This window comes from Cydia fagiglandana, chromosome 23 (assembly GCF_963556715.1).
Source record: "Cydia fagiglandana chromosome 23, ilCydFagi1.1, whole genome shotgun sequence".
NCBI classification, from domain to species: Eukaryota; Metazoa; Arthropoda; class Insecta; order Lepidoptera; family Tortricidae; genus Cydia; species Cydia fagiglandana.
The window spans coordinates 13,068,942-13,081,481 of NC_085954.1; the positions used below are offsets into that span (position 1 = coordinate 13,068,942).

At 39.8% G+C, this 12,540-nt stretch overlaps 1 protein-coding gene and 1 long non-coding RNA gene across 2 annotated transcripts; one reads left to right on the plus strand and one right to left on the minus strand.

Moving 5' to 3' along the window:
• The first annotated feature begins 1,566 nt into the window (after positions 1–1,566).
• Positions 1,567–7,796, plus strand: LOC134675731 (uncharacterized). Its single transcript, XM_063534041.1, has 5 exons — positions 1,567–1,820; positions 2,098–2,765; positions 3,724–3,849; positions 7,327–7,416; positions 7,629–7,796. Exons 1-5 carry the CDS (start codon positions 1,772–1,774, stop codon positions 7,794–7,796), a joined length of 1,101 nt encoding a protein of 366 aa, XP_063390111.1. The 5' UTR covers positions 1,567–1,771.
• Positions 7,797–8,524: 728 nt separating this feature from the next.
• LOC134675953 (uncharacterized) lies at positions 8,525–9,226 on the minus strand. Its single transcript, XR_010099825.1, has 2 exons — positions 8,877–9,226; positions 8,525–8,768 (listed from the first exon to the last, which is right to left on the minus strand). It is a non-coding gene; the product is annotated as an uncharacterized LOC134675953 (long non-coding RNA).
• Positions 9,227–12,540: the final 3,314 nt, after the last annotated feature.

Genomic DNA, 12,540 nt, shown 5'->3' on the forward strand with positions numbered 1-12,540 from the left:
AAAAGTACTTAATTTCAACATTGCTTGGATATGAAAATCATAGGTACTAAAGATGTAAAATGTTGAAGATAAGATTCCACGCGGACGAAGTCGCGGGCGACAGCTAGTCGCCTATAATTGCAGGACACTCTGGTCCCGCGTCCACAGCGCAGCGAGCGGCAAATGCGGCGCATTGAGCTCATTCAACCAGTCTAACTGCATCGGAGCATTCGGAGCGGCGCGCGGTAATGAGGATTCCGCTGCTGTCCCCGTCGATGTGGCGCTTACGCTATTTCGTATTCAATGCCAGCGCCCTGGAGGTGGAGGGCTGGAAGTCGATTCTGGTTTAACCATTTGTTATGGTTTATGATATGAGCTTGACAATCGTCTAAGTGATTGACGACACACACGATTTTCACCTCATTTCGCATATTGGTGCATCAAGCGTGAGCGATCTTCAAGGTACTAGGGTGGTATGTGCCTACTTTTTTTCTAGGCGCTTTTCGCTAGTTTAGTGACTAGATTAAATAGAGATTTCGATAAAATAATATAGCCCACCCCCTATCACGCGTCTGACATTTTTGAATCAAGTTATTAAGATCTTTTCTTATGACATTATCTAAATGTATCGATAATGAGAAGAATCCAAGGATCTAAAGCGACATTAACAATATCAACCATTAAATATCTAATTCAAAGGTAAGAAGATTGCTCCGGTTCTCTGCGTTCCCGATTTTAATGACGGAGCCAGATATAGCCATGAAATAATGGGATCTTGTTATAATTTACATTTCAACTCGTCTTTGATGTTTGTGATTAAAAGAATTTTACGGACTTCAAAGGTTATAGAAGCGTAATAATAAGAGCTGCTGAGTACCTGCTGTAACATCTTGCAAAAATATATAGGTACTAACACTACTATTTAACTCGCTGTTACATCCCTACCCTACAAATACCTAACAGGATGTTCAAAATTCTTGCACACTTTTTCAGTGAAAGTAAAATATTAATTTATTGTCAGTGACTGTACTTGCGACATGGAACCCAATTTAACTTGTACCGGTTTTGATCTTATTTTGATATGACCTTAAAGAACGCACACGCTGATTGGTCCGTGTAAAATGAAGTGAAAGTCGTGTGTGCGTGTGTGCTGTGCGCGCCAATGACGATCGTATAATGTCGTATCAAAAGGGTTCAAAGCCAAAACAAATTGTAAAACGTGAACAGGATTCCTTTATGCAACACATATTATACTTTGTATGCAACAAACATTAGCTAAGTAGATATTTAAAACGAGCGTAAGTTCAGCGGCGCGTATTGCGTTTTTAACTATCAGAACATCAAATAATAAGGCCATTACAAATTCGGCCTAAATGCAGACCAATATAATTATTCATCCAATGGCGTGTTTGAAATGAAATGGCAAATGGCGGCTGATCTCCATACCATATTTCAACGGTGTAAGCGTGAAGAGGCAACAGACAGAAATACAGAGTTAGCAAATATAATATTGCAGGTAGGGATTTTAATAAGGACTGCTTATTGTTTACCGCCTTGATAGCGCGTTTACGACTTGCAGAGCGTTTGGCAAACTAACATTTGGCAACAACGCAAATTATTTTCTTTCATACTTGTCGTCGCGGTAATTTCTTGAACGACGCAAGAACGTCGCATCCCCGGCAATCCGGTGGCAGTTCTCATGTTACACCGGTGCCAGATGGCATGGCCTTTACCAACGAACTAGGTTGAAGTTGTAAAATAATTTTAAAAAGTTGTAGTGTTGGTTTGGTGAATGTTCTGGTCAATGCTGATTCTTGCGGCCGCTGCTGACGCCTGCTGCGGTAAAGATTTCTTTAAATAGTACTCAGGTCAATTACAGTGTGTTCAGAATTTTTGTTTGTGAGAAAAAGTCTGTTGCAATTCATCATCATCATCTCAGCCATAAGACGTCCACTGCTGAACATAGGCCTCCCCCTTGGACCTCCATTCATACCGGTTGGAAGCGACTCGCATCCAGCGTCCTCCGGCGACCTTAACAAAGGTCGTCTGTCCATCTTATGGGTGGACGTCCTACGCTGTGCTTGCTAGTTTTTTTCTTTGAAAACGTTTTGCTTTCAGACAATGCTTCTCGACCTCGCCCGGAGGCCGAGGAGCCACCAGCCCGGGACCTACCACACGGGATCCAACTACCTACAGCCCCATACCCAGCAAGAAGGAACCCGGCATTTCAGGCCCGCAGAGCTTACTTTGAACTTCCACCGGCCAAAGACTCTCAAGAGACAAAAAGAAATGAAGATTTATTCGGACAGGACCCTCCCCTGGGACCCTATCCACCGCTATCGGACCTAAAAGGGTACAATTTGCCACCACCTCCAATACCAAGATACCAAGGTCAAGAATTTCCCAGAGAAGAAAGTTTGGAATATCTGACACCGCGTGGACAAGGCATTCTAGATGGTTTAGCTTATTATTTAAAATCCCACGCGTTAGAACCAAATAGACCAAGGATGCAGAACTCCGATCTCTATCCAGGGTTGCAACAAAACGGGGGGTACAGACCCATGAACCCATGGTATGGACTACCAGTACCAACTGAACCCAGCTATCTGCCGGGGCTTCAGCAAGGGATAAGACCACTGAACGTGGCGTATGGAGAGCCAGCAGTGCCAACCGCTATGGGCCCGTATTCTCAGCGAAGGCTGAAGCCGATGCAATTCTTTCCAACGCAAGGTCAAACGCAGCTCGCACCGCTGCGAGATATCGAGTCCCCTAAAAAGAGAAACAAGGTAGGGTACCTAATCTGACACAACTGACTTCCTAATATTAACTATTTAATTATAATATTATATTAAGTACTGTAATAATTGTATGAATACTTGGTGGTTTTTAGGAAAGTATGGTTGATACGAGCCCCGATGCACATGTTTTCGTCTAGTGAGACCATTTTTTGAGGTTCTGGCGTTTGTTCAAAAATAATGTTTTAGTTTAAAAATTACTCATATTTAATGCTTATACTAATGTAATTTAATTTTATATGGTAATACTCTGCAATAACTAAATCCAAATACAAGAAATACTGTTTGTACTGAAAGAAAAAACATAACGATTTTTTATTTTTTTATTGACGGGTAGGATTACAACATATGTGAAAAGGGCTATTACTAGGGAAAGCCACAGGGCTCTGCCAATGTACTCACAATTTTGTTTCGAGCCCATGCATGCAGCAGTGCTGTAGGAGAGGACAATATGATTTGGACAACGTTTTTGAAAAGTACGTTTTTTCAGCAATAAAAGTCTCATGCAATTTTATTATACGATCAAAATAAACTACATTAAACATTACTATTATGGTTCCCATTACTGGGTCATTTTATGTTCATGTGTAAAATTTATTAGAATAAACAAAATTGTTGGGTGGAACTAGACGAAATAATTTGCATCGGGGCTCGTATTACCTAGGCCCGTTACGTTGCCCTACAATTTAGAGTATTTCTATTTCGAAAATTATTTTTGAACATGACATAATTTTCCGAAAATATTTCCTAATTTCTCTTCTTGTTGTCATTTTTGTATATTTTAATGTACGTCGGTTATGTAGAAACCTCATTGCGTCACTAGCGCAGTATTCTTAGACGATTTTTGAAACCATCGCTAAATGTTCGCGCCCTGCATGCACCGGCGCCACGTTCGTCAGAACCTCTAAAAACCCCTTAACCCCTAACCCCTTGACCTGATTGTTTCCAGCCACGTTTCCACAGCTGGGCGCTGAGTGCTCCAGGACGCGGCCGCGGCCAACCGCTGTCGCTAGAGCAGTTCGGGCCGCTCGTGCCGCCGCAGTTACGCAGCGGGAACGACCCTTATCAGGCCCGGGTACACCTTTTATATGAACTATTATCACACACACATAGCGGAAGCCCTCTGGAGCTCAAAGAGAAACAGATAGAGAGAGAGAGAGAGTATAGAGTTCAAAGGCCTCAGAAATACCTATTCATTTATTATCACACCTTACGGATATAGCGCAAAAGAACTTGCACATGGTGTTCGTGGACTTGGAAAAGGCATACGATAGAGTCCCCCGTAAGGTTCTGTGGTGGTCTATGAGAGAGAAAGGAATGCCAGAGAAGTATGTACGGCTTCTTCAGGCGATGTATGACAGAGCCAGTACTCACGTCAGGTCGGAAGCAGGAGTAACCGACAAGTTCAATGTGGCGGTAGGTTTACACCAGGGGTCGGCCTTAAGCCCGTATTTGTTCCTCCTGGTTATGGATGCTCTGACATCGAACATACAGGAGGAGGCACCTTGGTGTATGCTGTTTGCCGACGACATTGTTCTTGTCGGAGAAAATGCACTTGAGGTCCAGAGCAGGCTGGGAAAATGGCAAGAAAAGCTGGAAAGTGTGGGACTCAAAATTAGCAGAACCAAAACGACGGAGCACATGTTCTGTGATTTCGGTGGTCCATCCAGTTTTTCCCATATTGCCTTAGATGGTGTATCCCTACCAGTCTGCTCTGGCTTCCGGTACCTTGGGTCACTGATCCAAAGTGACGGAAACATCGACCGAGACGTGAAAAATAGAATAAATCCGGGATGGATGAAATGGCGACAGGTCTCTGGAACAACTTGCGATCCACGAATGCCCCTTAAACTTGAGGGGAAAATATACAGAACGATCGTGAGACCTGTTGTAATGTATGGATCAGAATGCTGGGCGACGAAAGTAGCGGATGAAAGAAGAGTGCCTGCAGCGGAAATGAGAATGCTGAGATGGATGTGTGGAGTGACGAGAAAGGATCGGATTAAGAATGAGTATATAAGAGGAAGTAGCGTGGTATCCCAAGTAGCACAGATAGCTCTATAACTACTCACTTTTAGTTCTATCTAACGCTCTGTGCGTATTAAGACACTTATAACAGCACACTCGTGGTCCTACAGCTGTATAATAGATTTCAGTGATATTTATATAGCTTAGGGCTGATTAAAAGCTGCATTACGGCTCTGAAAACTACCATTAATACGCAAAGAGTGATATAAAGGTATATTTGCTACGAACCTATACAGCTTTAAGGGTTATCAAATGCTTTAACCGTTATAAGGTCTGTTTAGTGGATAAAATTACGCCATGTGCTGTATAAGGAGGTAATTGTGGACTTTTATTACGTTGACTTATTAAGGGAGCACAAGTGAACTATTATGAAGCTAATAGATGTATAATGGAAAACATGTGGCACATTATACAGCTTTTCGCTTAACATGTTTACCGCTAAGCAGCTTTTATTACGCTGACTTTTAAGGGACCACGAGTGAACTAATATGAAGCCAATAGACGCATAATGGAACACCTGTGGCGCATAATACAGCTTATCGCTGAACGTGTTTACCGCTAAGCAGCTTTTATTACGCTGACTTTTTAAGGAAGCACGAATGAACTATTATGAAGCCAATAGACGTATAATGGAACATACGTGGGGCATAATACAGCTTATCGCTGAACATGTTTACCGCTAAGCAGCTTTTATTACGCTGACTTTTAAGGGAGCACGAGTGAACTAATATGAAGCCAATAGACCTATAAATGAAACACATGTGGCGCATAATACTGCTTATCACTGAAGATGTTTACCGCTAAAGCAGCTTTTATTTTGCTGACTTATTATAAGGGAGAACGAGTGAACTGTTATGAAACCAATAGACGTATAATCGAACACATGTGGCGCATAATACGGCTTAGCGCTGAACATGTTTACCGCTAAGCAGCCTATTATACTACCATTGAGACTGTGTGTATAGCGGCTATTTAAACGTTCACAAGATGCCTTATAACTGTTTAGAGGTTCACTAGTGTATCGAAAGAACGACTTGGACTTTATAGTGGTTCACTTAAGTATCTTAATCAGATATATAACAGTCGTATGCTGCATATTAGAATTTTAACGGTTCACGTTGCTTTTTAACATTGACCGCCATTTTATTGTATATAACCTACAAAATTTAAATTACTTTTCCAACTTTTAAGGGCAACAATAACGTTTTGTGCATGAGTTCTTAACCTAAATCACTAGTTTAGCACTTCCTATAACGTATTATGTGTTTCTTTTTATCTCATAATTCCGTCCAAACCACTAAAGTAGTTTTTACACAATAGCTTATTTATATCATTAATTTAAATAAATCCTGATTATTCTCGTGGCGCATTGAAATTTTCTTAGATAATGTATATATATAATGTCAATAAACTTGCATTCCCAAACATCTTTCTCACATTAATATATAAAAGATCATGTACTAACATTTAACTAAACACTTTAACAAAAAGACTTATGGTGTTGTTGCGCTAAAGGTTTTTGCTTCAATATAAATATGTTTTTTAAGGCAGAGGTGTAAAAGTATGTTAATAATTATCTTTTATTCAGCCCAACGTCAATCTTTCCCGGTATTAGGGCGCACATGTGACATATTAACTGAATAAAGGGTAACTGGTGGTCTCTTACCCAGTCAATATACACCTCTTATAACTCCTGTTACCCCTTATAATTCCATTAAATTGCTGCTACAATGCTCTTAAACAGCTATGTGAACTTAAGGCTGCATAATTTGTGCCCATTTAAGAGTTATAAAAGCTGAAAAGAGGCTTATACAGCTCTTATGCAGCTTTTTTATTCCAGCTTCAAGCGTATTCGTACTTCATTATGCGGCTGCTATACAGCTAATCTGTGCTACTTGGGATGGGCATGTAATGCGGAGGGATGAATGCCATATAGGCAAAAGAATGTTAGGAATGAATGTTCATGGACGGAGAGGGTATGGTAGACCCAAAAAACGATGGATGGATTGTGTGAAAGAGGATATGAGAAAGAAAGGAGTGAGTGCTGAGGACACGAAAGACAGAGGAGACTGGAAGAAAAAAACATGTTGTGCCGACCCCACATAACGTGGGATAAGGGCAGGGGAAAGAAGAGATCTTACGGATATAGCGCTCCCGTACTTATTGATTATTTTATTTATTATAATTAAATTTACAATTTAACAAAGCTCCACTAAACTGTACTTATATTTAGTTTGTGAAGTCAAGTACCTATCAATCTCGTATTATACGTAGTTCCATTATTATATTAATACTTGGTCTAGTATTGTACCTAATCCTAGAATAAATATTTAAGTTTAAGTGCGGGTAGTTCGAAAAACCTAGCTCGAAAGTAATAGAAATAATAAAAATCCCCTCCAGACTTACAAGTGAACGTGATTCTGATTAATCTCCATTTAGTTCAAATGAGATCAATAATATTAAATTTTCTACATGACAAGGATTTGGAAATTGCTGTTAAAATGTTTCTGATACCTACACATAGGTGACAACAGAGTACTCCGAGGAGAAGATCTACGTGAGGCCGGTCACACGAGGGACATTCGTGACGCATGGCCTGTTATGGCATTTAACCGTAAGTTCAGCTGACTGCAGACTTATATGTCCTGACCACAAATATCCCGTTAGTGAACGAACTGTTCTCAGCGAACGCCTTTGCCCTAACGGCATTCGCTTCTTGAGCACATTATACTATTAAACCTTAACTCATCGTCCATTTAATTTCTTAATTTAAAAACAAAAATATAATAACTTGTATGTTTGTTAACTGTTGCATTAAACAAACAGGAAACGACGACACGATCTCCGCCCCCGTTGTTGAGAGAGGACGACGGATTGGTGGCGCAGTTTGCCCCCGAATCGGATGACGGGTCGATTTCCAGTGAGGAGCGCAAACAACTGCCGAAGCTCCCACCAGGCCTGCCAAACACATTCGACAATATATTTGAACATTAACATGTGTATCATTCATTGAAAGACGAAAGACAAAATTTATAGTGAAAATTACCTTAAAAGGGTTTGTCACAGTATGATTTAGTCATATAAACGCTCGGCATGTTTTTTTTTTTTTTATGAATGGGCTTACTCATGGCCACAGACTAGCCGAGGCGTAGACGTGGCCTACGATGGAGCGAGCTCGCCCAGAAGGTGCCTGTTCACTCTTGATTTGAAGGTTGCCGGGTTATAAGAACACGGAAATATAGACGCCGGCAAGGAATTCCATTCCTTGGCAGTGCGCATAAGGAAAGTAGAAGCAAAGCGCTTCGTGCGAATTGGTGGAATATCTACCAAGTAAGGATGGAAACCGGCCGTGCGTCTAAAAGTCCGATGGTAGAATGGGGATGGGGATGGGGGATGTTTCGATCCCTTTCAAAGAACAACGAGAGTTTATAATGAATAAATTGGTTGTAAATATTAATAATAATTCAGCCTCTATATTTACGTCCCACCAGCTGAAGACATTCCCTGCTCTCTTATGCACGTGAAATTGGTTTCAATTTTAATATGCAAAAATGAGACTATTCATAAACACGTTTTACATTAATAGGAGAACTAATATAAAATCCCATATCCCAGTAACCTGAGCCCAGTCCTGAGTGAGCCCTAGGCCTAGGTATCAAATGTCAGGAAGTTCTAAGATTTGTCCTACAGGGCAGTATAATAAAAGTCAGTAAAACAATATACAAAATCAACTTGTCAATTGTTCATATCTCAGGCACGAGGGAGTGTTCCGACTGGCAGCTGCAGGGTTTGCTCGAGGACATCCCGTCCGCGAGCAGCTCCTCGTCGCGCCGCGCCGCGAACCGCTCGCCGTACCCCCCTCCTGCACTCCTCCTCCTATCCACCAAGTACCGCGACCGCATCTCCCGCTTACTCTCTGAGACATCTCGTTCTTCAGTTTCCGAACTAGCGCTTTCATCAGAACTGCTAGTAGTGCTAGTACTCGAACCGCCCTGCTGTTGTTCGATGTTTATACCTTGTACATTTTTAGATCCAAACTGCGTACCGTCAACAACGTCACTGTACTTAATCAACCTATTTTCATCCTCATTTCTTGAAAGTCTATCGTTTCTCTTGTTTTCATAATTACCCTGGTTATACGGTATTCTATCTACATATCGATACGTGTCTTCAATTTGTTCATTAATATCATGTTGTCTATTTTTACCATCTGAAGCGCCTACATGCGTTTCTTCTTGAGGATTTATAATGCCCCGTTCTTCAGCTAGCCTTGGAAAGGCACCAACTAATTTATTTCGATACCTCTCTTTAGAGTTCGTATGCACTTTGTACCGTTTTATTCCATTTTCTTCAAAATAACGTGGTATGACTTGCTCAGTGTTGTGTTGATTCCACCTTTTTCTGCTTTCCTGTAAAGGATCAATGCCACTGCTATGCTTGTCGGAGCGGACGTAGACGGGTTTGAGTTGATCCTCCAACTCGTACAGAGTATCTAGAAAAGCTCTCCGTGGCGAGTTTGGGCTGTCTAGCTGGAAAGACGAAATATTCAACATCAAACATCAACATCAACATTTATTCAGCAAATAGGCCACAAGGGCACTTTTACACGTCAACATTGAATTTACATAAAAGCAAAAATAATAACATCAACAATTTTATAAAATAAAACTAACAGTTCAATCTAACGTATTACATTATTCATTTTATTATATTATATAAGACTAGCTGTTGCCCGCGACTTCGTCCGCGTGGAATCTTATCTTCAACATTTTACATCTTTAGTACCTATATTTTTCATATCCAAGCAATGTTGAAATTAAGCACTTTTCTTTTTTAGCAAGTTGTATGAAGTTTTAAGTCAAGTGGATTTATATGTTGGTTGCTGAAATTACTTTTCTTGTATTCTCATAATAGGTACCTATGTCCTTATACAAAGATTCAAGTTCCGCACTCACAAAATATTTGATCTCCATACAAACTTTCAACCCCATTCTCACCACCTTGGGGGATGATTTTCAAAAATGCTTGAATTCGTTTTCATGTTTTTTAATTTAATACCTTTTTTTGCAAAAAGTTCAAGTTCCTAGCTTAAAATAAAATTTGCACCCGCAGACGAACTTTCATCCCCTTTTTAACCCCCTTAGGGGTTGAAATTCCAAAAACGTTGCAATTACTTTTTATTGTAATCGGTTATTATTCTTCTTAGAAAAGAAGTTTCAAAACCATTTGTAATGGATTCAAACTTTCAACCCCTTTTTAACCCTATTAGGGGATGAATTTACAAAACGCTGAAATTACTTTTCCTGTCTTCTAATAATATCCCTAAATACAAAGATTCAAGTCCCACACTCGAAAAAATGTTTGATATCCATACAAACTTTCAACCCCTTTTTCGCCACCTTAGGGGATGAATTGTCAAAAACGCTGAAATTAGTTTTCTTGTATTTTAATAATATATCTTTTAACGAAGTTTCAAATTCCTAGCTCAACAGAAAACTTTAACTCCATACAAATTTTCATCCCCTTTTTAACCCTGTTAGGGGATGAATTTTACAAAACGCTGAAGTCACTTTTATCGTCTTCTAATAATATCCCTAAATACAAAGATTAAAGGCCCGCGCTCGAAAAATTTTTTGATATCCATAAAAATTTTCAACCCCTTTTTCACCACCTTGGGGGATGAATTTTCTAAAACGCTGAAATTCGTTTTCTTGTATTTGAATTTGATACTTTTTTACAAAGTTTCAAGTTCCTAGCTTAAAATAAAATTTGCACCCGAAGACGAACTTTCATCCCCTTTTTAACCCCCTTAGGGGTTGAATTTCCAAAAACTTTGCAATCATTTGCTATTATGCCTTTGTAAGAAGTTTCAAAGCATTTGTAATGGATTAAAAATGTCAACCCCTTTTTAACCCTGTTAGGGGAAGAATTTTACAAAACGCTGAAATTACTTTTCCAGTCTTCTAATAATATCCCTAAATACAAAGACTCAAGTCCACCTCTCGAAAAAAATTTTCGTATCCATACAAACGTTCAACCCCTTTTTCGCCACTTTAGGGGATGAATTTTCAAAAACGCTGAAATTAGTTTTCTTGTACTTTAATAATATATCTTTTAACGAAGTTTTAAATTCCTAGCTCAAAATAAAACTTTAACCCTATACCAACTTTCATCCCCTTTTTAACCCTATAAGGGGATGAATTTAACAAAACGCTGAAATTACTTTTATTGACTTCTAATAATATCCCTAAATACAAAGATTCAAGTCCTGCACTCGAAAAAATTTTTGATATCCATTCAAACTTTCAACCCCTTTTTCACCACCTTGGGGGATGAATTTTGTAAAACGCTGAAATTCGTTGTCTTGTTTTTGAATTTGATACTTTTTTACAAAGTTTCAAGTTCCTAGGTTAAAATAAAATTTGCACCCGCAGACGAACCTTCATCCCCTTTTTAACCCCCTTAGGGGTTGAATTTCCAAAAACGTTGCAATCACTTTTTTTGTAATCGGCTATTATGCCTTTGTAAGAAGTTTCAAAGCATTTGTAATGGAATAAAAATTTCAACCCCTTTTTAACCCTGTTAGGGGATGAATTTTACAAAACGCTGAAATTACTTTTCCTGTCTTCTAATAATATCCCTAAATACAAAGACTCAAGTCCACCACTCGAAAAATTTTTTGATATCGATAAAAACTTTCAACCCCTTTTTCGCCACTTTAGGGGATGAATTTTCAAAAACGCTGAAATTAGTTTTCTTCTATTTTAATAATATATCTTTTTACGGAGTTTCAAATTCCTAGCTTAAAAGAAAACTTTAACCCCATACAAACTTTCATCCCCTTTTTAACCCCCTTAGGAGTTGAATTTCTCAAAATCGCTTCTTATCTCTTGTACACTTTATAAATGCAATCTGGTGTGCAAATTTCAACTTTCTGGCTTTTGTAGTTTCGGCTCTGCGTTGATGAATCAGTCAGTCAGTCAGTCAGGACACTTGCATTTATATATATAGATAGATAGATAATTTAGGATGATAAGATAGGAGAAAAAGGTTATATTAAATACTGTACTATAAAAAAAATTGTTTTAACAAGTTACCTCAGCATCAGTAATAACGTCTCCATAAGGCTTCGGTCCTCGCAGATCCCGCCGAGAGATGCCCAGCTCACGCGACGCGACCGCGTCCTCGGAAGCATTCTGTCTGCTTGTAACGGAACTGGTTGTGCTGGCCGGGACAGCGGAAGTGTTCTGTCCGCTTGTAGCTGAGCCGGCTCTACTGCTCGGGGCGGCGGGAGCGGGCCCGTAGTCGTAGCTGTCGCGGAGTAGATTTCGACGGAAGTCTTCGAGCCACTTTGCGTTGACGTCTACATATATATGGAATGGATGTAACAAAAGACGGAGCCTAAGGCACTGGTCCCACCGCGAGCTAGTAAGCTATGAGTTATCGGCTATAAACACGAACAAAAGAGACACGGCGATATTTATAGCTCACCGCTGGGCGAGTAACTATAAATATCGCCGTGTCTCTTTTATTTACACGGGAGTGCTTATCTTTTGTTCGTGTTTATAGCCGATAGCTCATAGCTTACTAGCTCGCGGTGGGACCAGTGCCTAAGCGTAGAGGTATAAATCAGTGCGATGTTGTGCGCCGCGAACTTTACCTGACGCTACCTGGCACGCGCTGACTTAATGTGTGAATGTTACAAGGAACTATTTTAAACATGTACCTACCTAAGTAT

Excerpts from the sequence above, each read along its gene's own strand:
- LOC134675731 (XM_063534041.1), top strand. The coding sequence starts at position 1,772 with ATGTTCTGGTCAATGCTGATTCTTGCGGCCGCTGCTGACGCCTGCTGC. Across the intron at positions 1,821-2,097 it reads CGCTGCTGACGCCTGCTGCG|ACAATGCTTCTCGACCTCGC; the intron begins GTAAAGATTTCT and ends TTTTGCTTTCAG. Across the intron at positions 3,850-7,326 it reads ACGACCCTTATCAGGCCCGG|GTGACAACAGAGTACTCCGA; the intron begins GTACACCTTTTA and ends ACCTACACATAG.